Below are 17,107 nucleotides of genomic sequence, written 5' to 3'. Positions count from 1 at the left end.
CTCCAACACTAGCGCGGATTGCTGCCTACTGCCTACTGACTACACGCCGAGTTCCAATGCTCGGCTCGCCTCGTTAACCACCCACTGGTCCACGGCAACGAGCTCTGCCGTCTGGCGTCGCCCTCGGGGATTCCGCTGCCCAGTCGGATCATACTATCAAGCATGCACCGATCCTCGTAGAAGCTCCACTGCACACAATCCCCCCAGGCGACGCAGGCAGCCTCACACTTGTCCACCGACATCCAGGCCTCCTTCCAAGCCTGCGGCTTGGTGACCGACTCCGGCGCCACCACTCCATTAACATTACTGGAGCGGATATCATATTTCGCAGCACCGTTCTCCCACCACTCTACACGCTCCCGCAAATACGGGAGCACCATCGCCTCATACACATCCTTATAGCAAATGGGCCCCTTGGCCGACGCCACGTCGCCCCACCGCGTCTCCAGCTCGTACAGCCGGGCCACATCGCGGTTGTGCGTATGATGCCAGCTGAAGACTGGCTTGCACCAGTTCTCCGGCTCGTACCAGCTGGTCCAGTGCGCCTCGGGGTTGAACCCGTAGCTGAACCGGCTCTCCTCCGCCTCCGGGTGCTCCCCGAAGGCGACGCCGCTCTCCTTCAGCACGTGGCCCAGGATATGGTCCCCGCAGCCATGCTGCGCCGTGAACTCGGCGTATTTCTGCTCAATGTTCTGGGGGCTGTGGTCCCCAAACGCCATCTCCCACGCCTTGCGCGAGATCGCGAACCCGGACCCGCCGTGCGCAAAATAGTCCCCGTGGATCCAGGCGACACTGCCCAGGTACCAGGGTTTCTGGGGGTCGAAGCGATCTAAGTGTGCCACGAGGTTGGGCAGGAAGAGGTAGGCGTCGTCTTCCATGAAAATGTACCACTTGGCGTCCGGGCGGGCGCGGCCGGCGTGCTGCACCAGCGGCACGAATTTGTACTTGTCGAGCTTCCAGCCACCGGCGGGGCCGGGGTTGTCGCCCGGGTAGACGTTGTTGATCTCGGCGTAATTCTGGCGGAAGTCGTGATCCGCTTGTTGGTGGTAGGGGAGGGCGATTTCGGGATCGTTGATGGTCGTGTTGGCCAGGATGTCGACGAAGGTGTATGGCCCGATGGTTTCGGGGCTGTCGGAGTAGAGGAGGACGTTGGCGGAGGGGATGCGGGTCGGGGAGAGGCTGGTGGTGAGGTGGATGGGGACGCGTTTCCAGAGCACGGAGGCGCCGGTTTTGAACATGAGCACAACGTCGTTGACGGTGAGAGATGACGTTGTGGAGGTTGCAGAGATGGAGGGAGTAGAGGAAGCAACCGCTGAGAGAGCGGGTTGTTGCGGAGCGGGGGTGGTCTCATCCTCAGCGATAAAAGGCGGCGACGGATGCACAACTACGGTGGCTCCGCCTGCTTGATATGGTGATTGCGTGCTGTAGACAGTCGAGGAGACCCATGATGGGCGATCGAGGGCAAAATGGTAGATGAAGAGTGAGACCGTCACCAGCATCATCCCCAGCGGGACGCGGCGATTGTCTTGGTAGAAGCGACGCATGGTGCCGCGAATATCTTACTACTGCACCCTGCGATTATGGATCCTTTGCATCGTGGAGTTGGGCTTCTTATAATAAGTTGCAAGATTGGGAGCCACAGTTAGATTACGAATACCGCTGCAGAAAGTCTTCTCGAGTGGATTGTCTTGTGCCCATTAATCCCCCTAAAGTGGATTGAAGCATGAAGATGTCTATTGAAGAATTAATTCCCCACTGCAGATTTTAGTTTGATGAATGTCTCACCCTGCAAGTAGCGTGATTGGCAGGTGCCTGGAGCGAGCTGGGGTTGCCTGACCCTTAACCCCAAAAAGCCACTAACGCCTCTGCATTGACCCACAGGAAACCCTGGTGTTTTGCCCAAAGTAGCTTAGAGTGCGGCTACTGCGAGGCTCAGGGGCCTTGACAAGCCCCGTGTATGCACCCCCGGCATCAATACGAACCCACACGGGACTAAGGATTAGATACTGCACAACTATTTTTCAATTTTCGAGTTGGAGTCAGTTCCATGAATCCCATGGTACAGTAGTATAGTTGTAGTACTACTACTACTTCTAAGCGAGCTGGATGGATCTGACTAGTCAACTAGCTTTTGTACTAGTATTCTAATACTACTACGGATGACTCCATCGTGGCTCCATCGGTGCGTCTCCTGATGGGCGCTGGGGGCCAAAATAAATACCAGGGGTGCATCGCCATGCAGAGACACGAAGTGAAAGTGAGCAGATGCGCCAAGGGAGTGTGTGCGGACTATGGACCATCCCCCCATCACCACCCAACGGGGGCCACAAGTGCCCCTACTGCGGCAGATCCTCAACGGCGTGGGCTGTCTGCTGATCCTGCCATTGTACTACTATCTCACCGCCGCCACACGCCATCCGCTGACGCTGGACTTGCTACTCACCATTCTGGCCGCCGAATACAACCGCTTCACCAACGAGCGGCGACGGCGCCGCCTGTACTGCGCAGACCAATATGCAGCCGACCCGGAGAAGCCCCGCGTGGACGCGCACACGGGGCCGGACTGTATGGCCGCGGTGGTGGGCTACCGCGAGGACCCGGGCCTGTTTGCGCGCGCGCTGAACAGCTACCGGGCGGCAGAGGGCTGTCGCTTCATGCTCGTGGGCATTGACGGGGACGAGCCGGCCGATATGGAGATGGTGCGCGTGTTCCAGAGTGTACGCCTCCCTTTCCTCCATTGCGCTTTTCTTAGAATGCACCAAACTCACAGTCATACCCAAAAAAAACCAGATCCATCCCACCGCTCCGACCATCCACCTTGACGAACCCTTCGGCGACCTCGCGATGCGCACCTATGACAAGCTCGCGACCGCCGACCTCCACTCCTCCAGCGCCGAAACCTACCAGCTGGCCGCCATTGCGCACTGCTGCGAGCTGGCGCGCGAGATTCTAGCAAGCCACGAGCTGCAGCACGCACAGGCGCTGTGCATCTACCAGCCGCACCACAGCAAGAAAGCAATCATGTTCACTGGTTTCATTTTCAGTCTGGTGATCGCCGACACCCGGGGCATCGAGTACCTGTGGTCGTCGGACTCGGACACGCTGGTGTACGCGGACTCGCTGCGGCGGACAGTGGAGACGATCGCGGGCGACTCCGCGGTGGGCGGGGCCAGTTCGGGCCTGCTGGTGCACAATGCGGCGGACTCGGCGGTTGCCCAGCTGGGGCGGATCGTGTACTGGTGCGAGTTGTATCTGACGCGCTCGGTGGCCACCGCGGCCGGCACGAGTGATTGTCAGAGCGGGCCCAGCTCGGCGTTTCGTGTGGCGGCGCTGCCGGGGATTTTGTATCCCTGGTACACGCAGATGGTGATGGGACATCGCATGGTACGTACTAACCCCCTGGGTTGAAATATACGTAGTGATTAGGTAGGAAAACAGTCATGACTGATGAGGATCTCCCACCTGGGAGTGAACAGATCGTCAACGAAGACCGCCATCTAACAACCAACCTGCTCCTGCGCGGCTGGACAGTGACCTATGTCTCGGACACAGTAACAGCAACCGATACCCCGACCACCCTCCGCAAATGGATTCTTCAACAGGTAGTACCTAAGCCCCATCCCATTCCCCTCCCCCTCCTTGAAACCCACCCAATCCTAACAACCTACACAATAACAGGTCCGCTGGTCCCGCTCCGGCCACATCGAATCCCTCCAATCACCCTCCCTCTACCTCCTCACCTCCCCCCTGTTCTTCTGGGCTGCCATAAAACGTGAAGCCGGACCCCTGCTCGGCCTCGGCTACATCCTCTACTACCTCTGCACGGGCGCCAGCCTCGCCTACTTCTCCTGGACGGATCTCTTCGTGCGCCTCCTCTACACCATCCTCTACAACCTGCTCCGCAATCCGGACCGCTGGGCCCGCACCCAACGGCCCGTGCTCTGGGGCGGGCTGGTGCCGGCGCTGCTATTCTATAACGTGCCGCTGCCGATGGTGCATTTCTGGTCGGCCGTGACGGTGATGGAAGATGGGTGGGGCACGAGTATGCGAAGCAAGGAAGCCGGTGTGGTTCCGGATGTGAATGAGCTGGGGGTTGCGGGGCAGGGGAAGAAGGAGGGAGAAAGGGTGGTTGTTGAACCTAGCTTGACCGCGGAGATGTGGAAGCGGTGGAAGCAGTTGGGGTTCTTCGTGGTGTGGATGGGGGTCGTGGCGGGTGTTGCGGCGCGCATTCTGGCGGGGCATTTGGGATATGAAGTTTGGCAGACGGAGAGGGCGGTTTGGGGGGCGGTGGTGGTGGGGTTCGCAGGGACGTTTTATGGGTTGGTGGTGAGGGAGTGATGAACTCCTGCTTCACTGTTCCGTACTATTTCAACTACAGTACGGCGCGGTCAAGTGTGGTTATCTTGGATTTAAATGATAATTGCATACTAGACACAAATGTATAATGAGGATACAGTACCAACAGCATGACAGCGTGTATCATAGGAGACCTACTCATCAAATTACATACATGATCTCTATACGAAGTAAATTCAACTAGAACCAGATTCACCACAAACAACAGCTTAACAACTTTTCTGTCCTCCTCACCAACCAGGCTCTATATTAAAGCAAGCAGTCAATACCCCTCCTCATCCACGCCCCACTCCCGATACATGATCATACTGTAACTCGCAAACGCACTGCGCGCCCGCAGCGCCCGCCCATAGCGGGCAAATAGCGGCGGCACGAGACAAAACACCGTCGCGATGGCCGCCAGCACCGAGACTGCCCCGTTGGCGCCGAGCCGCTGCAGCATCGGCGCCGATACGAGCGGCAGCACCGCCGAGAGCATCGCCCGCACGAGACTCAGCGCCGCCAACCCGCTGGCTGCGTAGCTCAGATAGCTGTCCGTCAGATACCCGCCCAGCACGTAGTCAATCTCATTCAGACTGAACCCCGTCAACACCAGCGCTACCACCGACACGATCCAGGGGATCTGCGCCATCGCCGGCGGGATCGTCCACGCAAATACCCACAGCGCCGCCGCCAGCACGGGCGTGCCGATCCAGAACCCGAGCAGCTTGTCCTCGGGCTGCAGCGCGCCTCCTTGACTGCGATGCTGCGCGATGATCCGCAGGTCCAGCCACCGCGTCAGACACCCCAGGAAGAGGCCTAGTCCAATCGCGATGAACGGGAGACAGGCGTGGCGCGGACTGAACCCGAACGACTCGTAGATGGGCGGGAGGGCCTGCGTGAAGAGATACACGAGGGCAATGGCCACAGCGCTCATCACGGCCACGATAAATACGATGGGCTCCGTGCACAGCAGCCGGATTGGCCGGAACAGGGCCAATCGCACAAAGGCGTGCAGGTCCGGGGCCTGGTCAGGGTTCAGCGCCTCCGGAGTGTCGGGGATCTGCGTGACCTGCCGGAAGAGCGCCACCTCCCGCGCAAGCAGCAGGGAAGGGCGCGACTCGCGGATCGTCAGCAGCAGCAGGGCTAATACCCCGGTCACCATTGCGGCCACGTAAAACAGCCATCGCCTGTCAATCACCTTTGTGTCAGTGTGGCGTTTGTGCATACTCTCTCACACTGCCCCTGCGGGAACGGGAAAAAAACCATGGGAGGAAAGGTGACGAAGACGGAAAACGAACCAGTCCAGATCAGCCACCACAAAAGTACTGAGTATCGGTCCAACCACCATCCCCAGATTGGCAGCTTGCACCCAGATGCAGATCATCCACACTCGCTCCCGCGAATTGAACAGGTCCTCGATGCTGCCACCCACCACCGTTGTGGGGATCGCCGACAACACCCCACTCATCAACCGTCCAAGAATCACCCCGGCCACCGATGGCACCGAAGCCACCACAACACACGACAGACTGTACAGCGCCGCGCTGACTACATACAGCTTCTTCCGCCCAAAGGCCTCCGAATACGGCGGGAAGATGATTCCTCCACACGCCTGCCCCACCAGATACCTAGGGAGAAGTCAGCGTACGCCTAGCCACGAAGGACGGGGAGACTGACACGGACACGAAGAGGAAAATAGACAGCTCCTGCGGGATTTGGAACTCTCGTACAGCACTGTTGGCAGCGATAGACTAAAAATGTCAGACTTGTTGAATGAATACACCTTCCTCGCTGGTTAATGCACTTACGCCGGCCGTGCTCACTGCCGTTCTGGATCAAATCCTCATGGTCAGCTATTGCCATAAACACTCTCCACAGCAACACTCACGTGAAAAACTCCAGGAACAGAACCAGCGCGGTGTCCCACAGCTTCCTCCTCAGCCGCCAGTTGCGTGGATGCCGACTGTTGCTGACTGCCCATCGAATGTGCACGCCATCTGCAGCCATGCGAAGTCCATACTGCGGAAGCAGAGACTGCAGAACGTCTTTCTCGGACTCGATTGAAGACATCGTGATCTGACTGGTGGGCTTCATGGCAAATGGGCGAACAGTCTCACGCAGCGAGGCTTGACCGGACAGCGAATGTGAACAGGTGAAATAACCACCGTGCAATGTATGTATTTATTCAAAGTAGACATACAATCTGTGGAACACCAGCACGGACTTAGACGGAGAAATCTTATAGGAAGCGCTAGACTCCTTGGGTTCATACTTTCCCCCTGGTCGGTTCATTCTGCGGCGAGGCTAACGCCTTGGTTGGTTTATCTCTCAACTCAACCAGTCCCATATTCGGAACGTTGAGGAAGGCATTCTCCTGATGCGCACGAACAAATGCCACGGAAGGACAGCTGCTGGTGCTGGACCTATCATTGCTCGGGATTTACCCGACAAATCGTTTGTGTATACTCCTGTACTCCAGCGCGGATCGACGTATCCAACTTTCAGCTTGGTACTACGTCCGGAAGCGTGACGGGAAAGGCTTCGCATGTGCTTGGTTCTATTGCTTGCCATGTTGAACAGGCATCCGTGGCACTTGAGCTTCGCCCTGCAATCACCATTCTCGAGTTGTTTATGATCTTATTCTAGGTCCTAATCACCATGCGCACCACGAATCCATTGATCTGGGCCATACCTGGCGGTGAGATCTCAAGCTCTTCCTAAGTCTCCGTCATTGTCTCCAACTCCATCTTCTTGATGATCACTTGCTCTCCCGTTTCCGTTATACGCCAGTAGGTTTGGGCTACCAGCGGTATTAGTGACTACGTTCCGCGTGGCCAATGTCTTGAGGCGGGCTGTCACCGCAGCTGGAGTAGACAAGCTCTCAAGCGCCATAAGGTAAAGGGCCAATCCCGCAACGTGGGGCGTAGCCATTGAGGTGCCCGAGATCGTTCGAGTCGTCGTGTCCGATCCAATCCAAGAAGAAAGGATATCCTCTCCAGGAGCAAAAATGTCGACGACGGATCCGTAGTTAGAAAAGCTCGAGCGGGAGTTGTGTCGATTGATCGCAGCGACGGTAACGGCATCAGGCGCAGAAGCGGGACTCGTCCGCGCGGCATCTCTCTAGTGGTTTTCAGCAATCGTACAAAGCGTGGGATGTGTGCAACGTACGTTCTCGTTCCCTGCAGCAACCACACAGAGCACTCCTTCATCAAAAGCACTTTCTACAGCATCATTGAACGTGCTGGAAAAGCTTCCGCCTATACATGCCGTCAGCGGTTGGGTCACGGACCAAATACGGGAACCATACCTAGGCTCATGTTGATCACAGCTTTGTTCGTGCGATTCTTGGTCACAATATCATTGGCAGCCCAATTGAAGCCGTCAAGAATAACCGAGGTGGAGCTGGACTCCCCCACAAATACCTTCACCGAAACCAGGCTCGACCTTTTCGCCACTCCGTAAGTTTGTCCGCCGAGAATTCCGGCTACATGCGTGCCATGTCCGACTCCATCAATATGCTCTCCTCCAGCAGCATTGTATGCCAACAGAACACGACCGCCAAACTCACTATGGGTAGTCAAGATGCCTGTATCCACGATATAAGCGTAGGTGCCTAGCCCCGCGCTATCATCGTAGACGTAGTCAGTGCTGGTCTGGCCCCGGTGGGAAATGCTTCCTAAGCCCCAAGGGGCATTGTGCTCGGTGATCAATCCGTCGAGATACCAGACTTGGTCTTCCTCGACATTTGCAACCTATCAATCAATCAGATTTTATTGATCGCGCAAGGAAGATCAACAAAGACAGACATCAACATGTTGACGAATTGCCGCAATGGTTGCATCGTCAAACGAGCCGGCGTATGCCGCAAATTTATTGATCTTGTAGTATCTTTCAATGCCGACGGGGAGATCGTGCTCAGTGAGACTGCGACCCTCTAGGTGTCGTTTATGAAGATTGGTTGCCCAAGCAGTATGTTCATTGATCGTGGCATCGTCGGTTCCCAGTTTGAAGGTGACAATATACTTTCCTGGAATGGGATGCGTAGTCTGGCGACTGTCAAGGGTCGGCACAGCAAGCACGGCAGAGAGTACAGATCCGAGGACCAGCAGAACACTTCTCATCAAAACCATATTGGGTCATGAAAAGTGAGGCAGAATACACCTCAAAGAAGAACGAGCAATGGAGAAGTGTGTCCGAAGACTTGCCCTATATATACGTAAAAAGATTAATTATGTTTAGGACTGTCAGCCTATCATTTACATGGACGCCTGACTCTGGAGCGAGCAAGACAGGGCCCAAGATCTTCAAGCCGATTTGAAACTTTGGGGGTAACATTGCATTCTCAGACGACTTGGTTGTGTCCTTTCAGGCAAGGCACCATGCACACCATACGTGATTTTGGGCAGATGTTAAGAGCCAGGGATCGATGTGTGAGCCGTGCAGAGCTTATTTTTCCGGCCCTAAAAAGGCCTAGAGTTGAAAAGAGACGCAGGAAATTTCCATCGCAATGAATCGCATACATCCATTCATGCAAGCGTTGCGGCTTCCATTGTTCCACTGCTGGTCTGCCAAGATCAGGCGTGATGAATGTGGAGCAAACATCGTTCAATCGCTCCATGACAAGCTCATAATCCAGTCATCAGAGCGCCAAACAAAAGAAAGGAGTTTTGGGTTTGGAGATGTTGCGCAATGCGCCCTGGAAATCGGGGAAATGCTTAACCACTTGTCCGAGACTCAGTGTTACCTCTCCCAGGATGTCTGGGTCCTCATGAGGTGGAAACGTTGCATGCGCTTATCATCTTCTGGTAAGTAGACATGCCGATTGGGCGACAGGCAGGATCTCTCAGGAAGGAAGAAGTAAAGTAAACACGGCTTATAGCCATCCGACTACTGTACTTTGGAGGGCGGCCGTCGTACAATAGGCTCAGGCGCATTGATCAACTAAAGTAAGTTGGATAGTCAGAGACATTGCCCTTCTCGTAGGGCCAGGAGCCAGCTTGCCGGTTCGAGGTGCTTGTGAAGGCGCAAGGGTTGCTGACAAGTCAAGTCCGAAAGCTTGGTACGACTAACCTGCCCCTGAGAACGCGCATGTGCCTGAGGAAGTCTTCTGATGTGTCGAAACCTAATCATCGCCTTGATGCGAATCTGACTGAAGAAGAGGTGGTAAGCAAGTGTTCAATTGGTAATTGCTCTGTGAACTCGCCGTGGCGATAGGATTCACAACGGCCAAGGCCATTCTGTGTAGTCCGGTTGGAGAAGCATCTGGAAGCCCGAAATAGCACACACCCTGACACTTGAAATGGCTTCGGTGACCTCAGGTTTTGTAGGTATCCATCAGCAACCGGCCATAACTTTCGAGGCACAATCCTGGTTGAATGACCCTGAAGTGCCTGAGCTCAGATCGTCCACGACTCTGCGGGGTGACCAAATGAAGGTCTTCTCCGGTCTATTCTCTGCAGGGTCTCGAGACAGCCAAGCCCCTTGGACACGTCTGGTGACGGGGTCTTTTTGGACGGGGCTTGGGCGCAGTCTGAATAGGTACGGTTGCATTGAAGCGACACCGAAGACTGCTGTGACCAGAATGATAATACCTTCAGCCAGTCGGATAATTCTATCGGGTGCAACAGAGGGGGGAGACAGAGGAGATTGGTGTAAAGCAAAAATTGTGACAAGCGCGGCCTGACCGGAGTTGTCGTCGTTATTGTTGCACCGAGTCCCGTGATCCCATGGGCAGGAGGTTCATGCCAGGCACACCCTCAATTGGCCCACACAGCGCGAATTGTGAGCAGAATACTACGTGAAAATCCTGTATTATGATGCGGTGTAATGAGGGAATAACCGAGAGATAAACATGCTCAATTTCAGTAGTCAAACACTATCTCTCTGTGTCTTCTCTCTTCTGGCGTGTGCAGACTCTCTTTTATCTGCAGTCATTGCATGCATGCGACTATCCACATTTATGCACAGAAACCCCGCTTGAGACATCAGTCTCCTCATTTACAGCTGCTTCTTCCCCACAAATCTCTTGTCGGCCTCCGTGTTGGCAAAAGGGAAACCACTGCTCCGCTTATCGACACCAGTCTTGCGGTTGATCTTGCCTCCACTGCTCGCGAAAAGAGCGCACCACACCCCAACGAACGCAATAGCTGCGTATCCCACCATACCAATCGCGTAGGCAATCTGTCCTGTAGCCACCCACCAGATGTATGCATACCCCGCTGAAGCTCCGTGAAAGACGGTTGTAACCATCATGGTCGGAACGGCATATGGTGCCTTGGGGTCGGAATCGTCCGTTGTGACGGGTTGTGCGATTGAAGTGGTCAGAGGCACGGAGCCGGTAAGCATTACAGTCAAGACTGCAATGAGAAGTAGACTGAATCCCAGGCAGCGAGAGAAGTATGTTTCCAGTGCTGTTGAGGTTAGGCACATTGTTTACAGCTCATGGTACATGGTTGGAACCTACCAGAAGGGTCTCGTGTCTCAGTCAACAGCATGGTTGTCATCATCTCCGGCACAGCGATCAGAGCCAAGCTCTGGAGACCAAGCCATCCGGCTGTGGAGTAAGTGTAGGCATAGAAAACCTGCGTCGCGCCAAACCCGTTAGCTGCGTTGTATGGCAAGGAACGGAAGAGTGCAGTCATACATCCATGACGCGGAAGTAGGTGTTGTCTTGTGGTAGTTGGTAATTGTTGTTCGGGTTGAAGGTATGTCGGATCTTGTGTCAATCAGGTACTTGAAGGTCAATTAGAGCAGCATAGGCAGCAACCAGTGGTAGTTATAAGCTGTTGGAGAGGCAGGGACCATTCCCCATGAGGTCATCGCTGGTTCAGTTCCGATGATGTCACCGCCGGTGTTTCCGCTGATTCAGCCCAACTGGTCTCAACTTACCCTTTTCTTTTGTCACCACCACGAAATGCGAACGAAAATGTGGAACAAACAGCAGAAAGGGCAAAGATGTTGCGCGTGCTATTTCATAGGGCAGAAGTGGGTCACTGCAGGTTTACTGAGCTGGAAGATGACTGTCAATGCCGTCAGACCATCTACCCCGGCATCCCCACATTAGCTATAATATTCTCATCTTATTGTTTACAGTCAAGCTATGAAGGGAATTTCAATTCCTCTTGCATTGAAACCAAATGGCAGGGCAACAGTGCCTCTTAGGTGCGCTTCCAAATCGGTACGTTGAGGATTTGACCTGTTATCATCAATGTCTATTCATTTACCATGGCTATGTTCAAATCTCCGCCATCAACGCCTTTTCAAATCTCCAAAGAAAAAGAAAAACGTGCAATTTCGACCCTAAGGTCAGGTATCATTGGTTGAGATTGTTCGCGCGCAGGTATCTGGCAAAGCTCAGATCCTGGTCGGACGGGGCGGTGCCCTGCTCCGCAAGCGCGTCCTTGTAGCGCTGCGTAAGCCCTTCACTGTCACCGGCACGAGGAATTCTGTAATCATCATCACTGTCTTCATCGTAGTCCTCGCCATTCTTGCGTGCCTCTTCTTCCTCCTCAGCTTCGCTGACCGTCTCAGGCTCGTTGTCCGCCGTTTGCTTGCCCTTGCTGGAGCCAGACACGTTCATGTCTTTCATCAGCTTGCCCAGCTCGAGTTCTCGTTGCGCCGCCTTCGTTTCCTCGCGCTCTTTCTTCTTCCGCTCCAGCTCAGGCTTGTAGTCACGCTCAAACTCCTGACGCTTTTCTTCGACAGCCTCAAAGAACTCGTCAATTCCGTCACCGGTCATTGAACTGACTCCGACCAAGCTCAAGTGACGGTAGAACTCCTCCAGCATCAAACTCATGCTGTTGAGCAGTGAGCCCATATATCCACTTCCCGAGCCGAAGCCACCCGCTGCGCCCTCGGTGCCAAACGCGCCAGCCTCCTCTTCCTCCCGCAGAGCCTTCTGGAAAGCATCGAAGTCGGTCATCCACTCCTTAGCGAAGTCGGCGTCTTGAACGTCAGTCTTGTTGAAGACAAGAATCATCGGCAACTTCGTCTTGTATAGGATACTGCAGGCGTAGAGCATGTTGCTCATGAAGGTACTCGTGGAGCTGGCGCGGGGGGTATCAATAACGTAGGCGATCACAGTAGGGAAAGAAGAGGCCAAAGTCTCAAGAAGGATGCTGCCAGAAGCACTCCACACAAACACCTCGATCTGCCCCGGCGTGTCGACCAGGATGTGCTCGATGGGCTTGGCGGTCGGGGTGCTGGGGTTGGGGGCCGTCCGCTTCTCCAGCAATGCGATGATTTGATCGACTTTGGTAGCGAACAGATTCAAGGAGGTAAGAATACCACCGTTGGGTCCAAGGTTGTATTGTTTCATGACTTCTCGATAGTTGATGGAATCGCGAATGTCGATATTGCTTTCGAAGGGAACCGTGTGGACTGCGGGGTCGAGATTGAGGACATAGGGGACGGTCTTCTTCGAGTGGAGGTGAGAGTTAATTCGCTGCATGAAGGTCGTCTTTCCAGAGCCTGTTTTGAAGGAGACAGACTAGTTAGATTTGCTGTATAGTGAGGGGAGAAGTCGCCAGAGCCCTTACCTGCCATGCCAACGCAGACAACGGCGACCGGAGACTGTGCCATCGTGACGGGTTACAGAAGAAAATCGATGAATAACAATACAAAAGCAGGCGCAATACTTAAGAACACCCAGTCAGAGGGGCTAAGCAAAGCGTGTTGATAAGAGGATGGGAAGGGAATAGAGTAGCCGCTGGAAGGCGAGGCGTAGAAATTCTTTTGTCGCGGGGAATTGCAGGTGGAGTCCGTTTGGCCGGAAGCGTTCCAGACGTCATGGGCGTTTCTCCGCCGCCGCCTTTTCCCGTGCTTTGCTCTCTTCTCCCTCTCAATACCACGAGTTTTGTCTCGCCAAATATCAACACCATCATGGCGCTTGAGGATTTCGAGAAATCATTGGCAGAGGAGCAAGAGAGACGACGTGAGAGAAGCGACAAGGACAGACACCGCCGTCACAGAGACAGAGACCACGACCGCGACCGCAGCCGCGAGCGCTCGAGGCACCACCGTCACCATCGTCGTTCGTCCCGATCGAGAGAACGCGATTACGACAGGCATCGCGAGTCGCGTCGTAGCGACGAAGCTAGCCACCGACACAAACGGTCGCGTCATTCGACCGACCATGGAGATGATCGCGATCACGATCACAAGCGCCATCACAGAGAGAGCAAGGACGAACAAACAAAATCGCCAGTTGAAGCTGCAGAGGCGGTCCAGGATGAGGCACCGAAATTGAAGAGAGATGCTTGGATGGAGGGTCCCTCCAGCCTGGATATTGACTATGTCCAGCGACGCTCCACTACGCGTCTAGAAGAGGAACCGAAACCCAAGATGCTTTCAGCAGATTACGAGTTGAAGATTCACGGTCGGGAGATCAACACCCATCTACGGGATTTGAAGGACGGGAAAGTTTTGGAAGAGATTGAAGAACAGCCCGCGCAACACGAGGTTGATTATACATTTGGCGATTCTGGCTCGCAGTGGAGAATGACCAAGTTGAAAGCTGTCTATAGGGAGGCTGAGGAGACCGGCCTGTCGGTGGAAGAGATTGCGATGAACCGGTTCGGAGACCTTCGTTCGTTCGATGACGCACGTGAAGAAGAGGCAGAATTAGATCGGCGCGAAAGATATGGCGAAGGCTACGTGGGCAAGGAAAAGCCATCGGGCGAGCTGTTTCAGGAACGCAAGCTACAGGAGAATGTTCACCGTGGAGCGCATGAGCACATCCGCAGTCCGACCAGAGAGCTCAATGCCGAAGGACAAGGAAAGCCCATGGAGACTGTGCCACCGCAGAATACTACGCAGCATCTTGACTTGACCGCACTCAATCGACTCAAGGCTCAAATGATGAAGGCCAAACTCAAGGGCGCGCCAGATGCCGCCGAGCTTGAGGAGCGTTACAACACTGCTGCTGCTGCTATGGCTAACCGCAAGGAGTCGGATGTAGTGGTCTTAGGTGTCATGGAGAACCGGATGCTGGCTGGAAAGAGGAACGAAGTCAAGGCAGTCGATAACAAGCGAGGCCGTGAGCGAGGCAAATTGGAAGATAACGATGATATGACTATTGAAGACATGGTCCAAGAAGAGCGACGGACGCGCGGACAATGGGGTGGAGATGGACGCCGCATTGCGGAAAGAATTGCCAAGGACGCCAAATTTGAAGTGAGTGCTGTGACTAGCCTCCATGTTCTATTTTCTAACATTCTTGGCAGAATGATCTTGAATACATGGACGATAATGCTTCCAAGCTCGCCCGTCGGGTGCATCGCTCTGAGATCGACATCAAGAATACAACCATCAACGAGCTGCAGAAGATGAACAAGATCCTCGACAACTGTCCTCTATGCCATCACGAAGACACGAATACGCCTCCTGTAGCACCTGTTGTGTCCTTGGCGACAAGAGTGTACCTTACTCTGCCGACCGAACCTGAGCTCAGCGAAGGGTGTGCTACCATTGTTCCCATCCAGCATCGTACGAACCTGTTGGAGTGCGACGATGACGAGTGGGAAGAGATCCGCAATTTCATGAAGAGCCTAACGCGCATGTATCACGACCAAGGCCGCGATGTTATATTCTATGAGAACGCGGCCCAGCCTCACCGCAAGCGCCACGCGGCGATGGAAGTGGTCCCCCTTCCTTACAGCCTCGGGGAGACATCACCGGCCTTCTTCAAGGAGGCGATTCTGTCTTCCGACGCGGAGTGGTCTCAGCACCGGAAGCTGATCGACACCCTTGCCAATTCCAAGCAAGGCATGGGGCGGAGCGCTTTCCGCCGTAGCATAGCCAAAGAGATGCCTTACTTCCATGTGTGGTTCAGTTTGGATGGTGGCCTGGGACACGTGGTTGAAGACGAAAACCGCTGGCCGCGTGGAGACCTCTTTGCTCGGGAGGTCATTGGGGGCATGTTGGATCTGGGTCCGGAAGTGATCAAGCGGCAGGGCCGCTGGCAACGGGGTGGTGATCGGCGAGTACCTGGATTCCAGAAGCGCTGGAGGAAGTTCGACTGGACGCGGATTCTTGTGGAGGGATGATTTGTGACTTCATAGGCGAGGTTACGCCATCTAAACTGCACAAATGAAAAGAGAAGTATAAACTTCATGATTTACTCTCACTTGACAAACATTCAGTGAAGTAACACATATCAATCAACTTACACTTCCACCTACCTTGATCATCAAATCAACCTTATCTCTCTCCCCTTCACACTTCTCTATCCACATTCCCCTCCCCCTATATCTTAACCCAGCTACAACAAACTCTTCCTATCTCTGAATTTAGCTACATCAAACTCTTCCCTTCATCCAACATATTCTCGGGATTCACCAAAAACAAGCCATGCCCCCTGAAAACAACACCGGACATAAACGTCGACGCTCCCCTATGGAAAAGAAGAAATCGAAGAAGCAGCGAAAGGCCAAAAAGCTCCAAACCAGAGCACAGTCCTCTCACGAAGACAATAAGACAGCCGACGCACCAGAAAACACACTCACACCCACAACCACCACCTGCCCACGCAGCAACCTCTCCTCCAAAAACGCCGCCACATACCGCCGCCTGGAGGAAAAGATCCTTGCCGAAACCGAGATCCTGCACGTCTACCTACGCGGCCTGCACAGCCTCCTGGCCCAGACCCCCGACGTGCACGAACAACACCAGATCTGCCACGCCAACGCCAAAGGCATCGCGGCGCAGTACGCGATCTTAGGGGATTTGAAGCTGGAGCTTAAGTACTTTGGCCGGGGTATCGAGCTGCGGGCGGTAGATAAAGCAGCGACAATCAAAGTGCCTGAGTTGCCGCCGGGTCTGGCTGCTACCTGGGCAGATGTGGTTGCGGCGTGGGGCCAGCCAGTCACGGATCGTCTGCGGCGCGAGAACCACTCCGCCAATCTCTGTCGCCAGATTGTGTGGTTTGTCAACCGAAGGTTTGAGTGGGAGACTGTTGCGAACTTGCTGTCGACGGCGATGGTCCAGCGTATTGAGGGATTTCGTCGCCCGAGTGTCCCAGTGTTGCTGCTCGCGGATGCGAGAGCGGCGAGGGAACTGCCGCGGTCTAGTCCGGTGCTTGCTGCGGCTGATGTTCTTCGGGTAGGCTGCAGGTTCGATAAGTTTGGGTTGCTGGTACCGATTTCGAGGGAGGAGCGTGAGTTGCGCGAGTTTCTGTGAGATTGGGATGGTTGGGTAGGAAGCGATGGTAGTTGTTAGTTAATGGAGACCCTCTGGCCAGTTGACGGCTCGGCCTTGAGGCAGTAGCTAAGGATTATCAGAGGGAATAAAACAGGCAGTGGCTACGAATATGCGTTACGAAGGAAAATGACGGCCTGGAGTTAATGCATGTAAAGTAGAGTTGTAACATTTCGAAGTGAGGATAATTAATGCAGTTCTTGAAGGTTTGTGGTCCTCCGATATGATTTAGGTATGCTGATCATCAAAGGCTGCGACAAGGTAAGCGATAGACTACGGGCATGTCTGTGGCATGAGAGCCTGGGCCTGGCCACACTAGAAGCGAAGAAGAACAATGATTGGGTTGATCGACAGGTCTTTCTCAACATTACCTACGTAGCCACTTACCTGGATCGAGAGAGCCTCAGCGAATTGAGCCAATTCATCCCTTTTCTATCTGCGAAGCTGATAAAACACACCATTGCTATCAGCAACCCAGAGACCAATCAACGTCTTGCTTCTGTGGTTACTGACTGTTGTGAACAGCAGATCAATAGGACCAATGCCCCTCTGCCCAAATTATGCGAGTCTAGCA

The 17,107-nt window shown here is 54.4% G+C and overlaps 8 protein-coding genes across 8 annotated transcripts; 3 read left to right on the top strand and 5 right to left on the bottom strand.

Moving 5' to 3' along the window:
* Positions 1–32: 32 nt before the first annotated feature.
* Positions 33–1,544, bottom strand: BP01DRAFT_391311 (uncharacterized protein; the record flags this gene model as incomplete). The annotated part of the gene is made up of 1 exon (XM_025578072.1): positions 33–1,544. The coding sequence occupies one exon, from the start codon at positions 1,542–1,544 to the stop codon at positions 33–35; it is 1,512 nt and encodes a 503-aa protein (XP_025431935.1).
* A 716-nt stretch (positions 1,545–2,260) lies between these two features.
* Positions 2,261–4,424, top strand: BP01DRAFT_356147 (chitin synthase). The gene is made up of 4 exons (XM_025574873.1): positions 2,261–2,717; positions 2,791–3,384; positions 3,477–3,602; positions 3,679–4,424. Exons 1-4 carry the CDS (start codon positions 2,292–2,294, stop codon positions 4,336–4,338), a joined length of 1,806 nt encoding a protein of 601 aa, XP_025431934.1. The 5' UTR covers positions 2,261–2,291; the 3' UTR covers positions 4,339–4,424.
* A 194-nt stretch (positions 4,425–4,618) lies between these two features.
* BP01DRAFT_294799 (putative MFS multidrug transporter) lies at positions 4,619–6,432 on the bottom strand (the record flags this gene model as incomplete). The annotated part of the gene is made up of 5 exons (XM_025571790.1): positions 4,619–5,525; positions 5,637–5,966; positions 6,016–6,089; positions 6,147–6,168; positions 6,227–6,432. The coding sequence occupies 5 exons, from the start codon at positions 6,430–6,432 to the stop codon at positions 4,619–4,621; spliced, it is 1,539 nt and encodes a 512-aa protein (XP_025431933.1).
* Positions 6,433–6,580: 148 nt separating this feature from the next.
* BP01DRAFT_397819 (S8 family peptidase) lies at positions 6,581–8,468 on the bottom strand (the record flags this gene model as incomplete). The annotated part of the gene is made up of 4 exons (XM_025578518.1): positions 6,581–7,458; positions 7,507–7,595; positions 7,646–8,090; positions 8,145–8,468. The coding sequence occupies 4 exons, from the start codon at positions 8,466–8,468 to the stop codon at positions 7,045–7,047; spliced, it is 1,272 nt and encodes a 423-aa protein (XP_025431932.1). The 3' UTR covers positions 6,581–7,044.
* A 1,710-nt stretch (positions 8,469–10,178) lies between these two features.
* On the bottom strand, positions 10,179–11,253 carry BP01DRAFT_32434 (uncharacterized protein). Its single transcript, XM_025572825.1, has 4 exons — positions 11,227–11,253; positions 10,982–11,070; positions 10,802–10,919; positions 10,179–10,748 (listed from the first exon to the last, which is right to left on the bottom strand). Exons 2-4 carry the CDS (start codon positions 10,985–10,987, stop codon positions 10,336–10,338), a joined length of 537 nt encoding a protein of 178 aa, XP_025431931.1. The 5' UTR covers positions 10,988–11,070; positions 11,227–11,253; the 3' UTR covers positions 10,179–10,335.
* A 264-nt stretch (positions 11,254–11,517) lies between these two features.
* Positions 11,518–13,052, bottom strand: BP01DRAFT_317831 (putative ATP binding protein). Its single transcript, XM_025572620.1, has 2 exons — positions 12,876–13,052; positions 11,518–12,807 (listed from the first exon to the last, which is right to left on the bottom strand). Exons 1-2 carry the CDS (start codon positions 12,916–12,918, stop codon positions 11,651–11,653), a joined length of 1,200 nt encoding a protein of 399 aa, XP_025431930.1. The 5' UTR covers positions 12,919–13,052; the 3' UTR covers positions 11,518–11,650.
* A 166-nt stretch (positions 13,053–13,218) lies between these two features.
* Positions 13,219–15,383, top strand: BP01DRAFT_295091 (putative cell cycle control protein (Cwf19); the record flags this gene model as incomplete). Its single annotated transcript, XM_025571802.1, has 2 exons — positions 13,219–14,511; positions 14,562–15,383. 2 exons carry the CDS (start codon positions 13,219–13,221, stop codon positions 15,381–15,383), a joined length of 2,115 nt encoding a protein of 704 aa, XP_025431929.1.
* Positions 15,384–15,535: 152 nt separating this feature from the next.
* On the top strand, positions 15,536–16,564 carry BP01DRAFT_32331 (uncharacterized protein). The gene has a single exon (XM_025572787.1). It carries the CDS (start codon positions 15,688–15,690, stop codon positions 16,513–16,515), a length of 828 nt encoding a protein of 275 aa, XP_025431928.1. The 5' UTR covers positions 15,536–15,687; the 3' UTR covers positions 16,516–16,564.
* The last annotated feature ends 543 nt before the right edge of the window (positions 16,565–17,107 follow it).

The sequence above is a fragment of the Aspergillus saccharolyticus genome (assembly GCF_003184585.1).
Source record: "Aspergillus saccharolyticus JOP 1030-1 unplaced genomic scaffold BP01scaffold_12, whole genome shotgun sequence".
Classification (NCBI taxonomy): Eukaryota; Fungi; Ascomycota; class Eurotiomycetes; order Eurotiales; family Aspergillaceae; genus Aspergillus; species Aspergillus saccharolyticus.
This window is presented reverse-complemented; position numbering and strand designations above follow the sequence as displayed.

Excerpts from the sequence above, each read along its gene's own strand:
- BP01DRAFT_356147 (XM_025574873.1), top strand. The coding sequence starts at position 2,292 with ATGGACCATCCCCCCATCACCACCCAACGGGGGCCACAAGTGCCCCTA. Across the intron at positions 3,385-3,476 it reads TGGTGATGGGACATCGCATG|ATCGTCAACGAAGACCGCCA; the intron begins GTACGTACTAAC and ends GGGAGTGAACAG. Across the intron at positions 3,603-3,678 it reads GCAAATGGATTCTTCAACAG|GTCCGCTGGTCCCGCTCCGG; the intron begins GTAGTACCTAAG and ends ACACAATAACAG.
- BP01DRAFT_32434 (XM_025572825.1), bottom strand. Across the intron at positions 10,749-10,801 it reads TGAGACACGAGACCCTTCTG|CACTGGAAACATACTTCTCT; the intron begins GTAGGTTCCAAC and ends TAACCTCAACAG.
- BP01DRAFT_317831 (XM_025572620.1), bottom strand. The coding sequence starts at position 12,918 with ATGGCACAGTCTCCGGTCGCCGTTGTCTGCGTTGGCATGGCAG. Across the intron at positions 12,808-12,875 it reads TGTCTGCGTTGGCATGGCAG|GCTCTGGAAAGACGACCTTC; the intron begins GTAAGGGCTCTG and ends CCTTCAAAACAG.
- BP01DRAFT_32331 (XM_025572787.1), top strand. The coding sequence starts at position 15,688 with ATGCCCCCTGAAAACAACACCGGACATAAACGTCGACGCTCCCCTATG.